The sequence below is a fragment of the Sus scrofa genome, chromosome 7 (genome assembly GCF_054392235.1).
Source record: "Sus scrofa isolate SSC_HxYL_T2T_F1_AM1 chromosome 7, Sscrofa_HxYL_maternal_Yorkshire_Landrace_v2.0, whole genome shotgun sequence".
Classification (NCBI taxonomy): Eukaryota; Metazoa; Chordata; class Mammalia; order Artiodactyla; family Suidae; genus Sus; species Sus scrofa.
The window spans coordinates 49916211-49943363 of NC_139389.1; the positions used below are offsets into that span (position 1 = coordinate 49916211).

The following is a 27153-nucleotide window of genomic DNA, read 5'->3' on the forward strand; positions in this document are numbered from 1 at the left end:
AAGAACTCAACACCAGAGCACTGGCCAAACAAGGAGGCCTGGCCAAACAAGGAGGACTTTGTGAACAACAAACAAGGAGGACTTTGCCTGGAGGCCTGGCCAAACAAGGAGGACTTTGCCATCTCACACTTCTGGGTGGACCCACCCTGTAAGGACATCGCCTCTGAGAGCATAGCAGGAGTATTCCCATGGCCATAGCTTCCACTGTCAGCTCACCAGTAGCGTCGTTAAGCTCTGATTCCACTTTAAGCATCACCACCACTGTTGGTGATGGACCTATGGATAGATGGCTAGATCCCTAGGATTCTAGAGGAAGGTCATGCCTCTGCAGTTGAAAATGATTGGTCATTGAAAAGCAGTTCCTGACATTTGATTAAGCTGCCTGAACATTCCAAGTTCTTTTTTTTCTTTTTAGGGCCTCACCTGCCCCAAGGCTGCACGATTGTCTCTTGACTGCTCCTCCCCCGTCTCTGCATCCCCTTCCTTCCCTCCCTGATTAGCGACTGTCTGAACCTGCCCTTTGGAACTCAGGGAAGGTCATGGAGGCTGAAGTATATTCCCTAAAAACAAGAAACCGGGAGCACAGAAAGGCTTCTGTGCCCAGGAGCCTACAGGGACCTGCTCGGTTTCACTCTCACGAAAACGGACGGAGCCACCGCCACTGCTGAACGCCTGACCGACCAGCTCAGTTCTGAGCTCTTAATACACCATCGACAGGGGGAGAGCCAGCCACTCTGAAGGTTTCTACCCTGGAGAGGACTTTGGTGTATCCTTCCCGGAACTGACAGCCACTCCTGATGAGTATTTGCTTTCATTGCCCGCAGAGCCTCTGTCAACGGCTGTTTTAATGACCTCCTATGAACTCCATTGGTGAAAGAAGAGATGCCCACCCTATGGATATGAAGATGGTGGAACTCACGGCATCCACCCTGGGCAGTTGAGAGAGACAGCAATTTGTCAGCTGTCTCTGCTCACAGCCTGGGGGAGGAAGACCTTACGTGTCACACGGAGGAGCTTCCCTCAGGAAGAGAGTGAAAAACTTGGAACTGGACAAGGCGGGTTTTGCAGTAATGAGAGGATGGGGTGACCCCCGTCTCCTACTGGGGGACGTGATTAGCTTGTTTGAATAGTAAGCTCTCAGGCTGCCAGAGAACTGAAGCCTGCTTCTAAGGGACAAGCAGAAGATGTGAAACTGGCAGCACTTAACAGGCCTGAACCTAGCCAGAACACAGACTGCGACCTGAACCCTCATGCCACGACTCGGACCCAACCAAAATCCAGATTGGGACTTGAACCCAAGGTTTTAAATTAGAATCACTCGGGAGTTCCCGTCATGGTGCAGTGGTTAACGAATCCGACTAGGAACCATGAGGTTGCAAGTTCGATCCCTGGCCTTGCTCAGTAGGTTAAGGATCTGGCGTTGCCGTGAGCTGTTGTGTAGGTCACAGGCGTGGTCAGATCTGGCGTTGCTGTGGCCCTGGCGTAGGCCGGAAGCTACAGCTCCGATTCGACCCCTATCCTGGGAACCTCCCTATGCCTCAGGAGTGGCCCAAGAAAAAGGCAAAAAGACCAAAAAAAAAAAAAAAAAATTAGAATCACTCACCCGATGTCTGGACTTACTGAGGTTCAGGTCTTCCTGCCTCCATGCAGAAGAAGTTCAGCAAGAGACAAAGTGATAGGCAAGCAATAGATTTATTGTGAGAGATGCAAGCAGGTAGGCAAGGAGGCTCTGCCTCCACCCCACCCTCATTCAAGGGGGCTACAGGTTTATCATCCAAGGGGAGTGGGGGTTGGAAAAGACTGCCTCTTCCTCTTTTTTCCAGCAGGGGCTCCTCCTTAGTATCTGGTAAGGTGTGTATTCAGATCAGCCCAAGGGCAGTCCTCAAACTCCTGCCTTTGGTCTGAATCTGAATGCAGCCCTCATCCCATTCCCCACGCAGTGACCTGAGGAAATTCCCTCACCTCCACTAGTCAAGCAAGCCTGCCTTGTTCTGATGGCTTTCTTGAGCAATTCTTAATGTACAGTGGTCTCCCAATGTCCCCTAGGTTTCCCTCTTTATCTATGGTCCTTTACTGGGACCTCTACAACTACCTGTCCTACTCCATCTATCAGCCGTGCCTGGTTCCCTTGGCAGGGAGGATTGTTTGGCTAAAGGACCATATAGGTGGGAGCAAGGTGGGGTGGGGAGCTTGGGGTTGGACCAATCGAGGCCCTTCTAGTTTCAGATGTCAAGGCAGAACACAGTACTGGGTCTCAGGTAGGCCATACCCGACACCACCAGCAAAGGGTTTATAAAATGCCTGCAAGACCAACTTGGGGTCTTTCATAACATGACCTCAGAACACAGTTAATGAAGCAAAAGAGGCTGGAACACAGGCCATGAATAAGAGGTCCACTGATGGAACTGAATCATCTGGAAGCAACTAAGCTGCTGTTAGGGGTACTATCTGTGGGGTTGGGATTCTGTTTTCAGGGATGTATTATGCATCCAATTCATTTAATCCACTAGCTAGAATTGTCCCCTGTAGCTAGAATGTCCTTAGTAGCTAGCATACATGAGTTTATAGAGGATTGACCATTTTCACTGTTACAGAGAACCACTGGAAAAAGGTGTGCTTATTTTAACTTAATTTAATTTAATTTTATTTTATTTAATTTTATTTTATTTTATTTGCCTTTTAGAGCTGCACCCATGGCATATGGAGGTTCCCAGGCTATGGGCTAAATTGGGGCTACAGCTGCAGGCCTAAGCCACAGCCACAGTAATGCAGGATCCAAGCCCCGTCTGTAACCTATACCATAGCTCACAGCGACACAGGATCCTTAACTCACTGAGCAAGGCCAGGGATTGAACCTGCAACCTCATGGTTCCCAGTGAGATTTGTTTCCGCTGCGCCACAACAGGAACTCCCATGGTGTGCTTCTTTTACCTGAAACCCTAGGCTTAGGCAGGGAATTGGACATGACTAGCTAGGTGCCACCAAAACTCTAATCAGACTTACAATCTAGAAAGGCTGATCCCTCCCCCAACAATGAGCTGCCTTGGAGACCAGTTAAACAGTCAAGTAAGTTAGAAAGAGAAAGCTAAATACCATATGATATCACTTATATCTGGAATCTACCTTATGGCACAAGTGAATCTTTCCAAAGAAAAGAAACTCATGGACTTGGAGAACAGATTTGTGGTTGCCAAGGGGGAGGGGGAGGGATGGACTGGGAGATGGGGGTTCGCAGATGCAAGCTATTGCATTTGGAGTGGATAAGCAATGAGATCCTGCTGTATAGCACAGGGGACTCTATCTAGTCACTGGTGATGGAACATAATGGAGGATAAGGTAAGAAAAAGAATTTATATGTGTATGATTGGGCTACTTTGCTATACAGGAGAAATTGACAGAACACTAAATCAACTATAATGAAAAAAATAAAAATCTAAAAAAAAAAAGTCATTTGTCATGGGATGTTTCTTTACAACTTCCCTCTACCCCCTACTCAAAAGCCTTACCCACATTCCTAAGGAGATCGCCTCCCCCTAACCCTTGAATACTGACTTAGCCCAAGAACAAACCTGTGCTGAAAACAGAAACAACCCCTTTTCCTATATAACGAACTGCTCCTTAAGGGCAGGGAGCCTGGGTTCTCTCAGTGCTCCCGACCAACCTGTTTGTCAATAAAACTCACTTGCAGTCTCAGCGCTCTGGCCTCCTGCCTTTTCTTAAATTTTCTGCTCAAACACCTCCTCTCTTCTGGATTAGAGGTCCCAGTTCCCACAGGAGAAGGGGATGCTTCCACCAAGTGATGGAGTAAGGTTTGCACTGAGCCCGAAGCTGAAGCTGTAGCTGTAAGTACCTCTTAGCCTTTGGTGCGGAGGCGCGTCTCACGCTGCTGAGCCAGTGGTCCGGGAAAGGAGCTACTGCTCTGGTGGGAGAAACTGATGCCATCGTGACCAGGAGGTCCGTCTGCTGCGACACAGTGGCGAGGGGCAGAGGTGTTCTGCCCCAAAGAGGATTTCCTAAGGCACCTCGTGGCGCTTTCCTGTCTGGTGACCATGTACATGGGGAAAGCAGTAAGCAGAGCAGGACAAAAGCAAGGCCACCCAGGTTCAGACCCCTCAGGGAAGATATCTGGCTCATTTCACCAAACAACTTGGATCAGTTTACGTGTTGCCTCAGGGTGTGAGACATCTAGACTAGGTAGGAGAGTGACATGAACATTCAGTATTGGCTTCAGATAGATGCAGCCATAGGGACTGGAGCGTCTTAAATTAGTCATCGTGTCTTGGGTCTTTCATAGAGATTGTGGCCAGTTATCACTTTGAAGACTTGGTGATGGATTTGAGTTGACGAGGAGCATGAGCGGGTCTGAGGGGTGCTGGGTGAAGGGAGCATCCGATGATGCTGGTGGCCCCAATGTCTCATCCCTTAGCCTAATTTTGATTTCGGCTGCAGTAAAAACTCCGTGCAAGCTCAGATCCATCTGGAGCTTCTCTGAGGCTATAAAAACCTGCTCCATCTGCACACAAATGCAGCTGAGAAAGGCAGGGTTATCATGCTGGGGGCGGAGGGGGCGAGGTGGGGATGGGTGGGAGGTAATTGCTCCCACCTCTTAGCTATCAGGTGGGCAATTCTGGGAGGCAGTGCACATGTTTCTCAGCTGGTCCCAGGGAGGCTAAACCCTCAGAGCCAGAACACCTACCTTGGTAATATAACTCCACTATGGAGTATGGACTCCTTCTGATCCCTTACTTCTGCTGTCTAGGCACATCTCAAACAGTGTGCAGTGCACACAAGCCTGTCTCAGGCTCTGCTTCGTGGAAAACTCAAGTTAACACATACAAATACATACCCATATATGTATTCTTGCATATTTGTATATGAATATACATTATATTTACATTGATATACATAGTATAAAATACCAGGCTAGGGAAATAAAAAGAAAGAGGGACCTCCTGGTATATTCCTCTTACCAGGCATTATTTTAAAAGCTCAGCAGACCTCCTGTGTCTGGACTGTTTGTTTTGTTATTTATTTATCTTTTTAAGGCCTAGGGTTTTGGAAGTTCCCAGGCTAGGGGTCAAACAGGAGCTGCAGCTGCTGGCCTATGCCACAGCCATAGCAATGCCAGATTGAAGCCCTGTCTGCAACGTACACCACACCTCACAGCAACTCCAGATCCTTAACCCACTGAGTGAGGCCAGGAATCGAACCTGCATCCTCATGGAAACTAGTTGGGTTAGTTACCACTGAGCCACAACAGGCACTCCTTTTTTTTTGTTTTGTTTTGTTTTGTTTAAAGGTAACCTGAAGGATATGGTTTTATTATCCTGTGAGATAGTAATTCTTCTTCTTCTTTTTTTTTTTTTTTGGCTGCACCCACGGTATGTGGAAGTTCTCTGTCCAGGGATCGAACCCAGGCACATTTTCTACCTGTGCCACAGCTGCCACAATGCTGGATCCTTAACCTGCTGCACCGCAAGGAAGCTCCCTGCACTGTTTTTTGTTTTTTGAAGTGCATAAACTTGTCAGCTAACATTCATCCTTACCAAGCAGTAATAAGGAGATCAACACTAGCCCTGAGTGTTTGCAAATTCAGCGGATGAGTCTATTATTTGCAAATACAGTGTTTCTCTGCCAGCCTCAGCTGTCTGGGAGGACACACCTTCCCTGAGGACACTGCTGCCATATTTAGAAGAACCTTCCAGGCAGTGGTCCACAGTGATCAGATCAGCTGTGGATTCCAAACTGCTTTCTTCAGCCTCTTCTGTCTCCAGACTGCCATGCCTGCTAAGCTAAGCTGCTCACTTAGCTTCAAAATCGCTGCATTAGTCTCGAAAAGTTAGTGCACTCCAAAGCACTTCATGTTCTCCTAGGGAGTCATCTGCTTGTTGGTAGGAAGTAGGTGACTAAGAAATTGTTAGCAATCCCATGGGTTAATTCCAGCACAGGGGAGCAAATAGTCCAGAGGACGACAGGCACTCCAAAGCTTCCTTACTGTGAAATCAAGGAGGCAAGCCGCCTTTCACTTACTGCTAGACGACACCTCCGGACATCACTGATCACACTGTTATTAGAGTCATATGTTTCCCCTGACCATGAAAGGATTTCTTTTCTGGATTTCATAATTATTTCAGGCGTAACCCTTAAGTAGTAGATTGAAAAGTGGTGATTTGCCTTGACACATCACTTCATTTGAGTTTCTATACATTAGGGAAGATAACTCTTTTTTTTTTTTTTTTTTTTTCTCTCTTTTGAGGGCTGCACCTGTGACATATGGACGTTCCCAGGCTAGGGGTCAAATCAGAGCTGTAGCTGCTGGCCTACACCACAGCCACAGCAACACAGGATCTGAGCCACGTCTGTGACCTACACCACAGCTCAAGGCAACGCTGGATCATTCAACCCACTGAGGAAGGCCAGAGATCGAACCTGCGTCCTCATGAATACTAGTCAGATTCGTTTCTGCTGAGCTACGACAGGAACTCAGGAAAATATTAACTCTTAAACTGCAATTACAAACACCTTGAGTCAAGAGAGTGATTTTGCCTTAATTAAGATACAACACGAGGAGTTCCCTTGTGATACAGTGGGTTAAGGATCCAGGGTTGTCACTGCAGTGGCTCGGGTTGCTGCTATGGTACAGGTTTGGTCCCTGACTGGGGACCTCTGACATGCCCTGGGAAAGGCTAAAAAAAAAAAAGTACAAATCAAGACATCAATCCACAATACACCTGTATTGAATATGCCCTATAGAGAAGGTGCTGTCCTAGGCAGAGTTGAGTATGGAAATGAATGCAAGATACGATCCCTAACTTCGCAGGTCTTAGAAAGCTACCATTTTATTCATAATTTAGTGTTAGACGTGTTTAATGAAGAGTTATATTAGTAGTGCTTAAGAATTTTAATTGCATATTGGAAAGGCACTGGATATATATGTTTGACTGGGTCACTTGGCTGTGTAGCAGAAATTGGCACAACATTGTAAATCAACTATGCCCTAATAAATTAAAAAAAAAAAAAAAGACCAAAAAAGAATTCCAATTGCTGGTTAAGAAAAATAGCAATTTCCAGAGATCATTATTTCGTACTTGGTAGAGTCTAAGACTTTTAGCCTTTTTCAAATTTGAAGTTTAAATATGTTGCTTTCACAATGAATTTAACGTACCAAAATTTTCATTCAAATGACATTGTTTCTATGTAGTTTTGATACAGGTATGCATGAAACCAAACTCCAACTTTTGAAGAAATGCCCCTTTTTTGACCATTTAAACATTTTTCTATAAGCCCTATATTGGGGGGTCTTCCTATCAGTGACAGCGATGTCATCTTAAACACACGCACATCCCATCTGGGCGCTGTCTTGAACTAAATCCCAAAACAAAATGAAGGGACGTCTTTCAGTCGAACTCAGGTCCAGGCGCTGCCAGCGGATGTGGGGCAGTCACTCCTCCAGAAGGCCCTGGCCCTCCTGGGGGCCCGCAGAGGTCATTTCCTCTGTTTAAATTCAACTCGGCATTGTCCTTCCGGCTGCTGGACACCCACCAAATGGAGAGAACTCTAAAAGCAGAAATACAGAAGGAATATAGAAGTTAAGGGACATAAGCCAACGGTTTGGCTCAAGGTTTTTTCCTATGCAATTGTTCCTAAAAGGCACAGAGGCTAGGTTTGGAAGCCTGAGAGTTTTTGCTTGATGAGTTCTCAATGGCAAGCATCAATTTTCGCCCTCCATCAAGGCACAGAAAAGGAGGCAAATCTCTTATTTTTTTACTTTTATTTTTTGTCTTTTTAGGGCCGCACCTGCGGCATATGGAGGTTCCCAGGCTAGGGGTTGAATTGGAGCTACAGCTGCCGGCCACAGCCAGAGCTACAGCCACAACCACAGAAATGTGGGATCCAAGCTGCATCTGTAACCTACACCACAGTTCACAGCCCTGCCAGATTCCGGACCCATTGAGCGAGGCCACATCCTCATGGATCCCAGTTAGGTTCATTAACCACTGAGCCACGAAGGGAACTCTCCAAAAGGATATTTTGTGGGTTCCAATGTTCTGATCTGTTCTGTTCTGTCCTAGTTATGAACAAGGGGTGACTATGTCGGGGGGTGAGGGGAAGTCAGTTCACTGCAAACGATGCAAAGAGGTTGCTGAAGCTTGGGGGACTGAGTAAGAAAAACAACCTGTTCTGTCAACCTTGAGGGCTGGGGGAAGACAGGAAGACAAGGAGGACCATCCAAGTTAGAGGATCAGATCAGTTTATTGTCAACTGTTTGAATGCCACAGGGCACAGAAAGGGCTCCTTGGCAGGGGGGTTCTCAGGGCAGTCAGCAGAATGAGTCACGGATTTCCCTCAGAGTCTCTGAAATTGTATCTGCAATTCTCTGTGTACGAAGAGGTATGTCCTTTTCCGGCAAGGGGATCCATAGGTTTTATGAGATTTTTCTAAGACTCCACGGCCCTCCCACAAATATAAAGCAGAACAACATCCACCAACCAAAGAAAGCCCCACTGTGTTGGCCAAAAATGTGCTTGCTTTTGCACGAGAATGGAAGTTGGTCTTCTCATGCATGCGCCAACACGCCAGCATCTGGACATGGCTTACGCATCACAGATCTTGGAAAACTTTGTAATGTTCCCTTACTGTTTGACTCTTATTGGGAGAGAATGAAGATGAAATTAATTCCTTAAGACCGTTTGGGGTGAGATAAAACACTGGGCTGTTACAAAAGTAAAAGTGGGGATTCTAGCATTTTATTTTTTGCTGGAATGGCAAGTAAACGCCTTCGGGGGAGCTGGTTTCCAGGTCCAGTGCCCTCCCTGCAATTGACAACAGCATGCCAAACATGCCCTGGCAACCCATCCAACTCCCACATCCTACCAGAGCCTGGCAGCTGGAGGGTCACTGCCTACATTTTTTACTTTTATTTTTATTTATTTATTTTTGTCTTTTTGCCATTTCTTGGGTCGTTCCCACAGCATATGGAGGTTCCCAGGCTAGGGGTCGAATCTGAGCTGTAGCCGCTGGCCTACACCAGAGCCACAACAACGCAGGATCTGAGCCACGTCTGCAACCTACACCACAGCTAACAGCAACACCAGATCCTAAATCCACTGAGCAAGGCCAGGGATCGAACCCACAACCTCACGGTTCCTAGTCGGATTCGTTAACCACTGAGCCACGACGGGAACTCCCACTTCCTACATTTTTTGATGATCTTCTTTCAGAACTGAGGGAAAAAAGCCCAGTAATTAAATAGTTTGAATGTATCTAAGATACGTATCATGAGATAAAATGCCCTTTGAGACGAGGATTCTCTCAGGCTTGTCCTTTTTACCAATGGAGGGAACATTTCTTTGAAAAATGTTCTTAGTAGTGTCAAAACAGAAAGAGGATTTATGTTTTAAAAAAGTATAATAAACACAACTAAAAGTGCTGGGAAAAATCCTGCCTAATGATCTGGTCAAAATGACTGATCTCCAGAGTCATTTGACAAATGACATCCTCTTAATGTGAAAAAGGCATTCCTGTGTCGTCTTGCTGGTGGGAAAATATTTAGATGCTGATTCAGTCTGGGCAAGATCATGACATCTAATTCATGTCAGAATGGATCAGAAACTAGTATTTGGTGCCTGTAAATCCTGACCCTCGTCTTCATTCTGCCAACAAAGCAGTACTCAGCTGAAAACCTTTGGGAAGGGTGTTTTGATTTCCTCTCATCAGAGGATTTTGAGAGCTCTTTGCACTGTTACTTGTACTCTGAATAGAAGTGCAAAAGAAAGCAAGGCAAAGTGCTGAAATGAGCATATTTATAAGTAATATAATATTTTGTGTCCCTTATGCAGTTACAGAATTTCTACTGAAATGTCACCAAGAGTTTTATTTATCCCTCCATATGTTAGCCCTTATTACATAGAATAAATGTCCACTGGAGTTCCCATCGTGGCGCAGCAGAAACGAAGACGACTAGCATCCATGAGGATGCGGGTTTGATCCCTGCCTCGCTCAGTGGGTTAAGGACCCGGTGTTGTCGTGAGCTGGGGTGTAGGTGGCAGACGTGGCTCAGATCCCGAGTTGCTGCGGCTGTGGCTTAGGTTGGCAGCTGTAGCTCCTATTCAACCCCTAGACTGGGAACTTCCATATGCCTTGAGTGCAGCTCTAGAAAGCAAAGAAAAAAAAAAAAAAAAAGAGTAAGTGTCCATCAACAGAGGAATGGATAAAGAAGATGTGGCACATATATACAATGGGCTACTATTCAGCCATAAGAAAGAATGAATGAAATAATTCATTTGCAGTAACATGGATGGACCTAGAGATTATCACACTGAGTGAACTAAGTCAGACAAAGATCACATGATACCACCTATATATGGAATCTAAGAAAACATGATGTAGGGGAGGGAGCTTGTTTATAGAACAGAAGCAGACTCGCAGATTTCAAAAGCAATCTTATGGTTACCACGGGGGGAACCATGGAGGGAGGGAAGAATTGGGAAAATGGGAGTAATATATGTACTGTATATATATACATATATATATATAATTGTACAGAATAGATGATTAACAGGAACCTACTGTATAGCTCAGGGAAATCTTCTCAACAGTTTGTAATAACCCAGATGGGGGGGAGAGTGGATATAATATATATATTTATGGCCGATTCACTTTCCTATACACCTGAAACTAACACATCATTGTAAGTCAATTACACTCCAATAAATTTTTTAGAAAAGAAAGTCAATCAGAGCACAAAATGCTATGTGAATAGCCCTGAGATTGCAGTACTTAATTTCTGAGCTTCACCCTCAGTTTAAATAGCACCTTTTAAAGGAGTTCGCTTGTGGCACAGAGATAAAAGATCCACCGTCATCCCTGTAGCAGCTCAGGTCGCTGCTGTGGCTCAGGTTGGATCTCTAGCCTAGGAGTTTCCACACACTGTGGGTGCAGCCTAGAAAATAAATAAATAAATAAATAAATAGCACCTTCTAAAACATTTGGAATTAAACAGAACTTCCCTTGCTTTCCTAGGACAGTGATACCTCCAGACCAGCAGTGTCAGCAGCACCCGGAACTTGGCAGAAATACAAATTCTCAAGCCCTTCCTCAGACCTAGTCATCAGGAACTCCTAGGGTGGGGCCCGGGATTCCAAGTTCTAACAGGCCCTCCATCCAAAGTGATTCTGATGCTCACACCAGTTCGAGAGCCATTGGTGAAGGAGAATAGTTACAGAAACACAGCGGAATTAAATGACTGGCATATTCAATGGTCAGCGGTTCGAATAGGTCATGACCTTTTCATTTCTGTACACTGTTTCTACTGTTGCATTAATTTCCTTCCATGCCATTGCTTTCCAAATGGACCAAGGACTGTGACTTGCCTCCAAAACTCATGGATCGCTTTTTTTTTTTTTTTTTTTTTGCCTTTTGTCCTTTTAGAGCTGCTCACGAGGCATATGGAAGTTTCCAGGCTAGGGGTCTAATCAGAGCTGTTGCTGCTGGCCTACACCACAGCCACAGCAATGCGGGATCTGAGCCATGTCTGCCAACTACACCACAGTGCACGGCAACGCCGGATCCTTACTCCACTGAGCAAGGCCAAGGATCGAACCCACAACCTCATGGTGCCTAGTCGGATTTGTTTCCACTGTGCCACGATGGGAACACCATGGTTCCCTTTTTTTAATGGCCACACCCATAAAGGAAGTTCCCAGGCCAGGGAATGGATCTGAGCTGCAGCTGTGACCTATGTCACAGTTGCAGGAATGCTGGATCCTTTAAGCCACTGTGCCAGGCAGGATAGAACCTGCACTTCTGCAGGGACCCAAGCCGCTTCAGTCAGATTCTGAACCCACTGTGCCACAGCAGGAACTCCCCATGGTTTATGTGTGAACCCACAGATATGATTTTCTAGGGAAACAACCCAACGTCAAGGCCATGTCGATCTTACCCAGGGAAAAGGATTAACATTGATAAATTCACTGAGGAGCTCCTAACACTAAGAGATGGAAACACTACTATCAGGTCCTGGTCTTGTGATAATGGGGCATACAGAGTAGACCTGGAATTAAGGAACATCTTTTCTGTCTGGTTCAATGCAGGTCATCTGTTAGAGGAAATCAGTCAGCTCATCTCCCGTAATGAAAACCAAGGAATTAGAGTCATGCTACTCAAAGTTCTGAAAACACTTACCTGTTTTGGCAAGGGGTCTAGAAGAGTACAGTCATAATAATAAAATATTAAAATAACACACATTTGAATCTCCAACAGAGCAAGCCACCTGAAAGAAAAATAAAATAAAACTGGTGCTGGGTTGGGAAAGAGGCATAAATACCTACCAATGAATAATATCTACAAAGAACACATATTTCAGAGCAAGTGAGCTTTTTGTTTTACAATAGAAATGTTTAGTACTAAAAGAACAGTATCAAAAAGAACTTACTCTTTTATAATATTGTCCACTCCATAGGTAGGTGGGACAGCTTGATTGCTTTAAAATGTACATAAAATGCTTAGTGGAAGCATGTAAGGAATGAGAGGGTAAAATGTACATAAAATGCTTAGTGGAAGCATGTAAGGAATGAGAGGGTAAAATGTACATAAAATGCTTAGTGGAAGCATGTAAGGAATGAGAGCCCAGGTATCTCTCCTAAGTTTTAGATCTGTGCTTTCTAATATTCTTGTCCTTACCTATGTGTAGCTATTTAAATTTAAATACATTAAAATTAAAATAAAATATTTTCAGTTCCTCATGTGCACTAATCATATGTCAAGTGCTCAATGGCCATAGTGGCTACTGGCCACCATCCGGAACAATAGATATTTAGAACATTTCCATGATCACAGAAAGTTCCATTGGACAGTCTGGACAGTCCTGATGCTACTGCCTACTGGAAATTACCGCCTAAACATTCTACAGGCACCTCGAATTCCCCACACCTACCAAATTTACTTTTCCTTTTGTAACCCTTCACCCAGTCTCCAAGTTTTTTGATCATACACCTCTGATAATAAAATAGTTGAGCAAAGCCTACTGATACTCATTGGTTTATAAATTGTATATGCAAACTGTATTAGTCTATGGTCTACTTTGTAGACACATATACATAGACATTTAAAAATCAGGAGTTCCCATCGTGGCTCAGTGGAAATGAAGCTGACTAGCATCTATGAGGATGCAGGTTCAATCCCTGGCCTCACTTAGTGGGTTAGGGATCCGGCATTGCCATAAGCTGTGGTGTAGGTCGAGGATGTGGCTTGGATCTGGCTGTGGCTGTGGCTGTGGTATAGGCCGGCAGCTGTAGCTCTGATTCAACGCTTAGCTTGGGAACCTCCACATGCCCTGGGTGTGGCCCTAAAATAAAAAAGATAAAAAGAAATTTAAAAATCGAGAAAGGCATACATGGAATTCTGCTACTTTCCCCTGCATCCCAGTGGGTTATTTTGAGCTCTCCATAGGAGGGCCAATCATTTTAGGGGGAATGGCCCTTAATGAGTACAATTAGTCCAGCATCAGAAAACTGACCATCATCAAAGACCCAGGCCTCTCCGTTACCCTTCCTGTCCAATTAGGTACCACGGTTTTTCATTTAACCCTCTAAATGTTTCCCTAGGCCCTCTCTTATCCCTTTACCTCCAGTCCCTCTGTGGCTCCCCAGTGCCAGTCTTCATCATTTATTGATGTCCTGGATTAGTCGCCTGAGCTTCCACACTGGTTTCTCTGCTTCCATGTCACTTCTCTCTCCATCACTAGACTGAACTTTCTAGAACGAAGGTCTATCACTGTTTTCTCATTTTGCACACATGCATGCACACACACACACACCCTCCATCACCATCATCATCTGCCCGTGCTCCTCATTTTTTTCTAAACTCCACCGGAGAACACAGTCAGACCCTAAAGATATGCCCTTCCCTATCTCTTCCGCCTTCTCTCCCTCAGAGCTCCTCCTTAAACCCCAAGCTCTTGCCACACTGCATACGCGATGCTCCCTGAAATGTGATGCTCTCTGAGCCCTATCTCTGCCCAAGGCTCAGTTTCCCCCTGGAGACATTCTTTGATGGCTCGCTTCAGGGCTGAGGTCCCTTCCTCTCCTTTCCAAGGCTCCCTGTGCACCTTTCAGCCACAGCATCTATTGGCACTCGACTGTGATTGCTTACTAGCCATCCCTCCCCCGGGATCGGATCATACTGTTGGGTCTTCGCACAGTGCAGTGTTCTGCTGGTGCCTGACAATGTTGACTGAATAAATGAATACAGGATGGAAGGTGAAGCTGCTTTTGAGCAAATCTGGTTTAAGTTTTAAAAGGATAATTTTGGCTGCTACATTGAGAAGAAAATATAAGGTGATGCAGATGGAAGCTAGAAGACTGATTAGGAGGCCATTACAACCTCCCAGGAAGGGGTGACCTGACCAGGATAATGGAGCCATGGCTAGAGTCTGGCTATACTCTGTAAGATGGGTTGATGGCTCGCAGGACAGAAGTGGAAGACCTTATGAAGGAGTCAAGGATGAATCCAAGGCTTTGACCTGAGGAAATGCAAGGACACAGCACTGGGGGAGGCTGAAGGAGGAGCAGGCTGAGGCGGTATCACCCGGAGCTCCGTTTTGGACCTGCTAAGAGGAGCTGGCTATGGACCAGTGCCTTGGAGAAGCCTAGTGGGGAATGTTGAGTGGAAGTTGGGAGTGAGCCTGGCGTCTGGGGGATTCCGTCAGAGCTGGAGGTACAAGAGATCATAATTATTGAGTGATACAGAATCATCACTCTTCAATTATTTAAAGCTGAGGGACAGGATGAAGTCACTTGCAGAGTAAGTTAAATAGAAGAAAAAACAAGAAATCTGAGGAGAGAGACTGGGGGTACTCTAAAATGGGGGGGGTTTGAATGGTGAGGAGAATGAGCAACAAAGCCTGAGAAGTAGCTAGAAGGGTAGGGATAATGAAAAGAGAATGAGTCTCTCCAAAGCCCACGAAGAAAGCGTTGCATGGAGGCCATGAACTCCTTCTCTAATGGGAAAGGTGACGACAGGTACCCGCAGGTGAAATGAAACTTTAAAATTCCTGTGTACATTAAAAAATAAATAAACGTATACAAAAATAAACAATTTAAAATAAAAATTAAAAATAAATCCGTAATAAAATAAAACTCCTAGCTACATAAAACAACCAATTCCTCTCAGTCCTCAGCTCCCTTCCTAGCCGTAAAGGAGATGAATTCACTCAGTTGACATTTTCTGTTCTCCAGAATAAGCAGGAACTCCCTGATAGGCAACGTTTACCGGGCAGCACTAGAAAAATGCTGGCTAGGTCTGCATTTGTGAATTCTAGAACAGGTTCAGAGGGTCTCCTTTATGCAAACAAATCCCATTTTCTTAGAACTCTAACTTTAGCTGGCTATGACCGGGGCACTGCTCTGAACAGCCCCCTGGGAGAAGGATGCCTGGCATCCTTCCCCTCTGGTCCCCGGGGGAGAGTGACTGTAACCAACAATAAAGATGATAGACGGACGGCTCGGTGGGGCTGGTGGGGCTGCTCCTGGGAGGAAGGCCCTCTGGTCAGAGGGTGGGTGACCAAGGCACAGGCTTAGGAGGGGCTCTGGCATGCCTAGGGGCCTGCAAGTTGTCTAGTTCTTGTAGAAGGTGAGGCGATGAGAGATGGAGCTGGACAGAGCAGGCAGGAAGGAGGAGCCAGCTCCTGGAGGGGCTTGAATGTGTCATGTGACAGCACTGGGACTTTGATGCTGAAAGCACAATAGACCTGGTGAATACACTATACTATACTGAAATATAGTGGGTTTTTTGGTCTTTTTTGAATTTTTAGGGCCACACCTGAGGCACATGGAGGTCCCCAGGCTAGGGGTTGAACTGGAGCTGCAGCTGCTGGCCTACACCACAGCCACAGCAACGTGGGATCCAGGCCACATCTTCGAACTACTCCACAGCTCATGGCAATGCCAGATCCTTAACCCACTAAGCGAGGCCAGGGATCGAACACTCGTCCTCATGGAAACAAGTCACGTTTGTTAACCACTGAGCCACAACAGGAACGCCATGAAATACCATACTGATGTGTGAAAATGAAGTTTCTTCTTCTTCTTCTTCTTCTTCTTCTTTTTTTTTTTTTTAATGGCCACACTTGCAGCCTATAGAAATTCTCTGGCCAGGGATTGACTCCCAGCTACAGCTGCAATCTACACCACATGGCTGCAGCAGCACGGATCCTTTAACCTGCTGAACCAGCAAGGATTGAACCCATACCTCTGCAGTGACCCAAGCAGCTGTAGTCAGATTCTTAACCCACTGTGCCACGGTGGGAACTCCAAAAATGAAGTTTCTTTAAACACCATTACACATAGGAGATCATCAGTGAATCCTTCCTCTATCATGCAGATGAGTAATGTAGACAAGAAATAGTTCACAAGCTTTTTAAGAGTACACACTGAAGTATTTTAGAAACACTATGCATGTTTTGATTGGAAATAATTAGAACTAATGATGATCAATGTATTTAGACAGTCTTCCACTAGGACTTGGAGGCATTTCCTTAACTAACTTTAATCCCTGGGATGTTCTTAAAAATCATAAAACCTGAATTTCCCTTAAAGTAAAACTATGATTCAAGCTTTTGACCAATTCATACTGTGTGCATTAGTAAGGCTTTAATATGTGTTTTCTTTTATTTTTGATTGTTACATTAGTCTCGTTCTTACATTAGTATTGATTGTAGGAATAGTATAAGTATCAATATTACATTTACATTTAAATTAGTTCTAAACATGTTTGATATTCTAGTTAAGGAAAAAGTAAGGTAAGTTAAAAATCAGATAATAAAGTAATATGTGCTCAAAATCTTATATTTTCCAACTCCAAATATTTGGATATTGCAGAATGACCTCAATTATCCACTAAATAAAGTCCATTTTCTTGCAATGGCAAAAACTAAATTGTGTCTTCAAGCCTTTACCATGTTCCTGAATTTTGTTGAGTGTCCAAAGTATCAGGAGCTAACATATACATATCTGTGACATTAAAAGCCCATTATGCCAATGGAAATGAGCCTCATAAATCCATATTTTTACAGAAGCTCTTCAGAAGCAAGCTGAGCTATGTTCATGCAAGGAATGTTTTCATAATACTTTTAATGTCAAAACAGTGAAAATAATGAGGCTTATTATTTATAACAGATTTATTTTTTACACTTATAAGAACATTACACATCTACAAATGAATCTTATTAAAATAAAAACATGTTGAAAATTCCTTAAATACTGAGTGCTTGTGTGTTTTTCCCATTCGTAAATCAATGTCCAAGGAGAGCTACCCAGACATTGAGAACACAGAGTCCTACAAAACCTGGACACTGCCTTCACATTGCCAGTGATGCACATGCACAGATGGGAAAGGTAACAACCTAAGATAAAGGTGGAAATGGAAACAAAAGGGCTATGGAGATTTGGGGCCTGGGGGGAGCACTATGACCTGGAGTGACCAATTCTACGTGGAGGTGACACTCGAGTTAGACCTGGATGGATGGGCAGGTTTCAAATAAGTAGACAAGTTAAGTGAGGGCATTCTGGACCCAGCAGAGAGTGAGAGCAAGGGGAGGAAGGAACGCGGTAATCTGGGGACACCTGGGAGACCCGCCAGGCGGGTGTTCCCAGATGTTCAGACAGGTGTCTTTGTGTCAGATTCTGAAGAGTCTGGAATTCTAGGCCCATGAGTTGGGCCAGCAGGCAGTGGTGCCAGAGTCTCAACAAGAAGATGACAATTAGAGATAATCGTTAAGGAAAATTCATCTGTACCTGGTGAGTAAGGATTGAAAGAGGAGATAACAGACCCTGGGGGAAAGGTAGGAAAACTACAACATCACCTGGGGCATGCTGGCCTGGTCTAAAAGGTGGGAGTGGACCCAGCTGGCCAAAGAGAGGATGGCGTAAAGAAAGGGTGATTCTAGAAGCCCAGGTGTCAAGATCAGTGATGTACAGAAGAGAACCAGGAACTGAAGGAATGCTAGGATTAGGGGCAAATCGTGATTCTGGTTTCAGTTGTCTTGATTTTGAGACTGAATCCCTCTTGCACTTTTTTAAAAGAAAAATCTCTCTGCGTTTTCCTACTAGAAGTGATTGTGGGTAGTGCCAGCATGGGCTGGAAAACTGCCACTGTTGCTGGGAGCAGGGGCTCTGCAGTATATTCCGAGTTGCTACCAGCTGCAGCTTATGAAAATAGAATGATCTTGCCCTGGAATTCTGAGAAGGCAGCATACAGACATACTTTCACAGGCACCCTTCATTGAAGCAGGGCCATTCCAGTTAAATGGGAAGTACTTTTCCCACAGCCTCATCCCCTTTAAGAAATCTTATGGGAGGATCAAAACCATTTGGTGACGGGAGGCAAAATAATCTAGGCCAGTGTTTCTCACATGTGAGCATGCATCAGAATCGCATGGAAGGCTTGTTCAAACACAGATGGCTAGGCTTCCCCGCCGACCCCTGAGTTTCTGACTCAGTAGGTCTGGGGAAGGGGCCGCCCAATTTGCATGGTTTACAAGTTTCCATGTAATGCCACTACTGCTGGTCTGGGGATCAAACTTTAGAATTACCCATTAGGTGATCTTACTTTAGAATCACCCATTAGGAACTTGACAAACAGAAGGGGGGAGGGGAGGAGCTCATTAAAAGACGTAGTTTATCAAACCTTTTGGTTTTAGCACACAAAATTAAAATTACCAAAGATACCTCAGCTACACAGGAGATGTTATGGCTGGGGTATCAAATGTTGACTGGGAATGATGGTGTGGCAAAATCGGATCGAGTGAGCAGATGCATGATATTCAATAAGGGGCAAGAGATCCAGAATAAAATGAGAAGAGGTCACTTGGAAGAGAAAGAAAATACGTGAAGAAGAGAAGAGGGTAAATTAGAAGGGGAAAAAGGAGGAGAGAAAGATGAGAAAGCAAAGAGGAAAGATCTGGAGGACCTCAGGGCTTCCGGGCTTGAGAGATTGTTTTCTATCCCATTGGGGAGATGAGAATCGGATCTGCAGCCAGGATTATTTTAACAGTGATCCACCTAGGAAAAAAATTCCCATATATAGGAACTAGGAGCTAGGTATTGGATACCTGTTTCTAAACCTTCTTATGCAAGAAAAAGGCAAAGGATTACTACTGACCTCCGTAAGATAACTCCTTATGGAATAGAAATGATCTTGTGCTCTATCTTAAATTCCATACCCTACAGGAAACATTTAAGATGTGACACCAGTTTTGTTTTGTTTCGTTTTTTCCTTCTGGTGATATACCCGGAGGAAGAGAAATGCTACCCCTCTACAAAGCCCAAGCTGTTTAGAAAGTTGATGTGGTTAATGTGGTTAATGTTAACACAGTATTTCATGGCATACAACAGATCTTGAAAGAAAGGCTTTGCTTTTAAGGAAACTACATATGACTTAGGCTGCTTTTGGTTGCAAGTGACAGAAAATCCATTAGTTTCTATATTGAAGAGAATGCCTCACTTTATGTACCTAAAAATCCTAGAGCTAGTACCGGTCTCAGACACTCTGATGGCTCAGTGACATTACCATGAAGCCAGTTGACCTCGGCTGCTTTGCTCTCTCGTACCAACTTCATCTTACTTTTATATTCTTATACTCCTTCTTATTCACATCCTACAGGTCGTGATTCTGCGTCACAGAATCTGGTTAGATTCTTTTTTTTTAATTAAAATTTTTTTTTATTTCCCCAATACGGTATTATTTTTTCTAAATTTCTGACCCTGAAGTCTCAACAGAAACTTTCACTTGGTAGTTCATTGTACTGCTTAAAATACAACACACAGAGTTCGCACCATGGTGCAGTGGGTTAAGAATCCAATTGCAGCAGCTCGGATAGCTGGGTAGGCTTGGGGTTACTTCCCAGTCCAGCGAAGTGGGTTAAAGGATCCTGTGTTGCTGCAGCTAGGGCATAGGTCGCAGTTGCAACTCGAATTCAATTCCTGGCCTGGGGACCTCCATGTGCCACCGGAACGGCCATAAAAAAAGTTAACAAACTTTTAAAAATGATAACAATGAAACACATGCACACACAAAGCACTGAAAGCAATCACTGAAAGCAAGCCCGGGGATGGGATATGAGGACTGGCTTAGGGAACAGTGCTCTGCTGCCACTGAGCTGCAGTGGAAACAGCATCCTATCATCCCACGGATCTCCAAATGAAAATCAGGGCTATTCGCAAAATTAGCTGATGGGGACATAATAACAGATGGGCAATACTGCGATACAGCACAGCTTTAATTCCAGTCCCCTTTTCCCAGGAACTAAAACTTCGTTCTGGACAACAGAGGGAATGACCTTATTACAGAGCAGTTAACTTGGTCTGATGAGGGGAGAAAGCCCACAGGGGGAAAAAAAAAGTGGTGGGGAGAGACTCAGCCCAATGTGCCCTTTCTTTCTCCCCAGCAGACACAAACCCTGGGCGGGTCTTCTGTGCACCACAGAGGGACCAGCGATCTATTTTGCAAAGAAAAGGGAAAGAGGGTCCTTTCGGGCATTTTCCGGATCAGAAAGGAACATGTTCTATTTTCTTTTTTTCCCCAATACATTATTATTTTTTTCTTACTGTACAGCATGGTGACCCAGTTACACATACATGTATATATTCTTTTTTCTCACATGATCATGCTCCATCATCAGTGACTAGATATGGTTCCCAGTGCTACACAGCAGGATCTCATTGCTTATCCATTTCAAAGGCAATAGTTTGCATCTATCAACCTCAAATTCCCAGTCCATCCTACTCCCTCCCCCTTGGCAACCACAAGTCTATTCTCCAGGTCCATGATTTTCTTTTCTGTGGAAAGGTTCATTTGTGCCATATATTGGATTCCAGATGTAAGTGATATCATATGGTATGTGTCTTTCTCATTCTGACTTACTTCCATTTAGAAGCACTTTGGCCTAGGTAGCCAAAATCCCTCTTGAATTTGCTGCTTCTGTTCTTGACAGGCTTAAATCTTAGCCTCATAATGAAGTGTCAGAATGAAATGGCCGGGAAAGCAATGGGTGCAATGTCACCAAAGGTTTCCGTGCTCCTTTGGAGGAATCACTGCTCCTTAGTAAAGGAGAAGGAAGAGAGAAGCACGGCTGCAAGTTAATAAGGGCTAGGGCAGCCCCACTCCGTCTATAGCCTCTCTTCCCTCTCCTTCCTACACCCTCCAGGACAGGTGCACGCCAGAGAGAAAATGTTAGGAAACAATTAGATAAGTAAATCCAGTGTGTTCCAGCTCCATTTACCGACTGGAGTTGACGGGATGCTTTTGTTTTTGTAAGCCATTCCTCAGAATAAACTGAATTTGCAACTTCTCATGAAACCCAGAGGGACTGGAGTTGCTCACTCCTCAAAGGCCATCAGCTATTTCTATATATAAAGGGAAGAAAGGCTACTTAGAGTACTGCTCAAATACAAGGTTGCACAAAGATGGTTTACTGAATAAGGCACAATTACTAAAATTATGTTATCTTTAATATGAACATATAGGAACAATTATACCCAGAGGTATGCAAACCCCAATACAGAGCTGTTTTCCTGTCATTAACATACAGGTATATAGGAGTTGCCATCATGGCTCAGGGGCAACAAATCTGACTAGTATCCATGAGGACGCAGGTTCGATCCCTGGCCTCGCTCAGTGGGTTAAGGATCTGGTGTTGCCGTGATGTAGGTCAAAGACATGGCTCGGATCTGGCGTTGCTGTGGCTGTGGCGTAGGCTGGCAGCTATAGCTCCGATTTGACCCCTAGCCTGGGTGCCTTCCTATGTCTCAGATGCGGCCCTAAAAAGACAACAAACAAACAAACAAAAATATACAGGTGTGTAATATTCTTATATTCCTATGAGCACGCAAGTTTTTCCCCTCTACATATTTGATACCACTGCCTTTTTAGGTGATGTGCTTTTTTTCTGTGCTGTTCATTGATTATTCTCATCCAGTCCATAAAGCCTTTTCTAATGCCCCTTGCTGAGAACTCCTGCGGTAGTTATGATGCAGATGAGTCATCTGGCATTTCTCAAGTGCCATCTTACGCTGTTAGGTACGGTTTGTTTTTCTGTTGCCATGTCTCATCTCTCCAAACGCCATCATTGCAATTCTGGAATGCTAAATGTCTTTGTGTCTCCCTGGTGTTTAATATGTGGTCTTGAGTTAGACTATAAGCTCCTTGAGGGGAGGGACTTCATCCATTATTTTGTTCTCCAAGGTAACGCCTAAAGCTCTACCCTGACACAGAGCATACATGGGACATGCATTTATTGGGTGAAAGGATAATCATATTAATACTAGGTACTCAAGAGAGATTTGTTAGGTAAAATAATACTACTACTAATCTACTATCAGCTGGACCTTTATCTGAATGAATTGTCCAATAGTGATGTGATTTTCATTCGTAATTCAAGACAGGTCCATGATTTGGTGGCCTCGTACTGCCCTAGGATACGTGAAGAATCCAAACACACACACACACACACACGAATGGAGAAATCACAGTTTCTATTCCGAAGGAATCCATGCTTCATTTCTTTGTCTCAAGTACTGCAGCCTTCCTCTTACCACACTCCCTTCTTGCCCAAGCATGCCTTTGTAAGGGGGGTGGGGGTGCGGGTGCTGGTAAACTTGCCGAAGATGAGGGCTATTGTTTTACACTGGAATTTAACCCATATCAACTAGCACAATGGTACAGCCAAGCGGGGTTCTCTTGCAGGGATGGGAACCAAGGAGAATCAGGGCTGTTTGGCTTTAGTGTGCATTCCAGGGGGTGTGATGGAAAGCACATCCCTTTCTGCTGAGATCATCAACTCTCAGAGACATCCGCTCAATGCTGGAAATCCCCAGTCCCCGTCCTCCATCTAAATTCACAGTTTAAGAGGAGCAGGGCAAGTCCACTACAGTGAGACTCCTCATTTGTTCTTTTTTAATTGTAGGGCCGTACCCGTGGCATATGGAGGTTCCCAAGCTAGGGGTCCAATCGAAGCTGTAGCTGCCAGTCTATGCCACAGGCACAGCAACGACAGATCCGAGCTGCGTCTGTGACTTACATACTACAGTTCATGGCAATGCCGGATCCTCAACTCACTGAACAAGGCCAGGGATCGAACCTGCACCTGCCTGGATGCTAGTCAGATTCATTTCTGCTGAGCTACGATGGGAACTCGGAGACGCCTCATTTTGCATGCTCCCATGGCCGATGAAGGCTTGTAGTTCATGTGCTTTCTCCTGTTTGTTTTTCGGCAAAACCACTAGACTTTCTCCAGCAGTAGATTTACTGGGAAGAGTTCCCTGCCGCAGCAGGGCAGTGCCTAGCAAGGGGTTCCTCCTCCAAATATTTTTTCTTTTTGCTTTTTAGGGTGGAACCGAGGCATATGGCAGTTCTCAGGCTAGGGGTAGAATCAGAACTACAGCTACCAGCCTACCCCGCAACCACAGCAAGGTGGGAATCCAAGCCATGTCTGTGACCTACACCACAGCTCACAGCAACTAGATCCTTAACGCACTGAGCGAGGCCAGGGGTCAAACCCACAGCCTTGTGGATACCAGTCGATTTGTTTCTGCTGCACCACAATGGGAACTCCCCCAAGTATATTTTTGGAACATCCATCATACACAGGAGAACTCCAGTCCCTCCATCTTGTTTTTTGGTTGGTACCTGATGGCCACCAACTGGCCATCAGCTCCCTGATGGCTGACTGCTTAGTTAAATTCGGCAAAAACCTTCTGTGTCCACTTGGGAATGAGGGGATCTTGGACTGCCTCGGCGGCCTAAACTCCAAGGCGCGACAGCTGTTTGTCCTGATTGTTGGCTACTTTGCAGGCAACTTTCTCTGACTCACTGAGTATTTGGTACATGAGAAGATAAATTGGCCTGAGGTACATAAACTAAGAATGGGTGCGATTTTCTGGGGATTAGACTAAGGGTTTGTAGGATTATGTTTCTAGGGCAAACATCTATCTTGGTATATATTGTCCAAATGACGTCATTCGCCTTCATGAACAATTGTCTTTTGTGTCTGTTTTGTTCTGTTTCATAGTTTGGCTGCTTAAAACAAGTAATGGGAAAATGATGGACTTTTAAAGATAGAAACCTAATAAGCAAACTAGACAAGGGAGGTTTTTAAAAATTAAGTCATATTTATTCCACCTTCCCATTCAACTATAGATTTTGGCTATATGATATATATTTTGCCACACCTTAGACTCAAAAGGTTTTGAAGGAAAACTTAACATCTGGTCCCTAAAAGTGCTCCTGTTCCTCACTTCTCTGCTTCTACCATCTCTTCCAGCCCCCTAGACTCAAAGCCACAGTCTTCTTCAAATCCTCCCTCTCCATTGATCCCCACTTCTCATCACTTCCTGAACCTGGTAGGTTTGGGCACTCCCTGTCTCTTACTCCCTAGAGTTTTAGCATGACCCTATAACCAAGGTCACGTCCCAGTCTAATCCATTCTACCCCAAACTTTTTTTTGTTTGTTTTTTGCTTTTTAGGGCTACACCTGCAGCATATGGAGGTTCCCAGGCAAGGGTCTAATTGGAGCTACAGCTGCTGGCCTACACCACAGCCACGGCAACGTGGGATCTGAGACGCAACTGCGACCTACACCACGGTTCACGGCAACACCAGATCCTTAACCCAGTGAGCGAGGCCAGGGATCGAACCTGCAACCTCATGGTTCCTAGTCAGATTCGTTTCCACTGCACCATGACAGGAACTCCATACCATTCACACCTTGTGAGCTGTGTACCAAGATACTGGAGAACCTCCCCAGTCTCTTCTTCTCACCACGACTTGTAATGTGGTCCCAATGACAGTAACACCATAACCTATGTACTCCTGTACTTAATGACCCCTTGCTCACTGTTTCCTCTGGCTGGAAGTTTGTCCAACCTTCAAAAGCCCCTCTCCCCAGAAAATCTTCTAAGGTCACCTTGACCAGATACATGCTCTCTATTGAATCCCTGCAGGGTATGCTTGGCCATCTCTCATCCCGCATTTCTTGCAGTTATTTATGAACCCGATATTCTCCTTGCCTGCTCCAAGCCATCATCTCCTGAGGGCTGAGAACATGTTTTACTCTTGCCCGAAGCTCCTGCAGTACCCAGGACACTGCCTCCCACATAGTAAGAGCTCTCAGTGCATTGAAAAATGTACAGCTTCCGTATTGATTGAGCTGAAATGCCATGGTCTCCCCAAATCTAGTCAAACTCAAGCAAATGACTGTTAGCCTCAAGAGATAATCACAGTAATGTCATAATAGTCCCTCTTAGAAACCAAAGTCATCAGTGAATCCTTGACCATTGGCCTATGCTACATGCATCACGGCACAACATTTCAATCCTTGATTTAAAATACTTCTAGTTCAATGACAAACTTTTGCACAACAAAGGAAACCATTAAAAGAAAAAAAACGACAACCTACAGAATAGGAGAAAACAGTTTCAAACGATGCAACTGACAAGGGCTTAATCTCTAAAATATACAAACAACTTATATAACTTAACAGTAAAAAAAACCAACAACCCGATTGAAAAATGGGCTAAAGACCTGAATAGCCATTGCTCCATAGAAGATATACAGACGGCCAATAGGCACATGAGAAAATGTTCAACATCACTAATTATTAGAGAAATGCGAATCAAAACTACTATGAGGTACCACCTCACACCTGTCAGAATGGCCATCATTAATAGGTCCACAAATAACAAATGCTGGAGACAGTGTGGAGAAAAGGGAACCCTCCTGAACTGTTGGTGGGAATGTAAATTGGTACAACCACTATGGAAAATAGTATGGAGGTACCTCAGAAAACTAAATATAGAACTACCATCTGATCCAGCAATCCCACTCTTGGGCATAGATCCAGACAAAACTTTCCTTGAAAAAGATACATGCACCTGTATGTTCATTGCAGCACTATTCACAATAGCCAAAACATGGAAACAATCTAAATGTCCATTGATAGATGAATGGATTAAGAAGATGTGGTATATATACACATGGGAATACTACTCAGCCATAAAAAAGAACAATATAATGCCATTTGCAGCAATATGGACAGAATTCAAGACTCTCATATTAAGGGAAGTAAGTCAGCAAGAGGAGACAAATATAATATCGCATATCTAGAATCTAATATATGGCACAAATGAACCTTTCCACAGAAAAGAAACTTAGGGACCTGGAGAATAGACTTGTGGTTGCCAAGGGGGAGGGGGAGGAAGTGGGATGGACTGGGAGTCTGAGGTTAATAGATTCAAACTATTGCCTTTGGAATGGATAAGCATTCCAAGACATCCTGAGATCCTGCTGTATAGTGCTGGGAACTATATCTAGTCACTTATGATGGAACATGATGGAGGATAATGTGAGAAAAAGAATGTACATATATGTGTGACTGGGTCACTTTGCTGTATAGTAGAAATTGACAGAACACTGTAAGCCAATTACAATGGAAAAAATAAAAATCATTAACTTCACCCCAAAATACTTCCAGTTCAATTTCAAAGATCCTTATAACACATTCCTTAGTGGCAACTGGGAACACATGCAAAGAGACCTGAAAAAAGTCATATCTAATGTCTATAGAAGAACTACTCTTAGAAAAATGATATTAGTAGGACACAAAACTATAAATGTGTTACTGGTTTAAGAACTGCTTTTCTAAAGCAAAAATAATGTGAGAGGAAAGATGAGAATGGCAGCTTTTTGTAGCTATAGTTTGGTTTTGCTGGTTATACTATTCCTTTAATGTATCTAACAATTATAACGTTATATTTTGAGTTTTTGGTGGGTATGTCAGCATGCTTTCAGAGGTAACCAATGAAACCTTCAACTCAAACTGCCTTAAAAGTAATGAACATTCATAACATATATATATATATATATACACACACACATGTTATTTATAAAAATAAAAACAGTTACTATGTAACATAGCAGGAAGTAAAGTAGCACAGTACTGATGATTCAGTGATACATGACATCTCATGGACCAGGCTCTTTCCATATCTCTACTCTGTGTCCACAGACTCTGCACCATCCTAAAGCCTGTTCCACTTGAACTTGTCCTCAGCAACAATTGGAGATCCCTGCTTGGTCATTCACTTCCAATGGGAGAGGACA

General features: G+C 44.3%; 1 protein-coding gene across 2 annotated transcripts in view; it reads right to left on the reverse strand.

Annotated features, from left to right (window-relative positions):
- Positions 1–6813: 6813 nt before the first annotated feature.
- CYP39A1 (cytochrome P450 family 39 subfamily A member 1) overlaps positions 6814–27153 on the reverse strand; it is an 81692-nt gene continuing 61352 nt past the window's right edge. The window contains 2 exon segments of one of the 2 annotated variants that reach the window (NM_001101027.2): positions 6814–7557; positions 12184–12271. In NM_001101027.2, the coding sequence (NP_001094497.2) occupies positions 7486–7557; positions 12184–12271 (160 nt within the window). In that variant the 3' untranslated portion in view covers positions 6814–7485. 2 annotated transcript variants of the gene reach the window in all.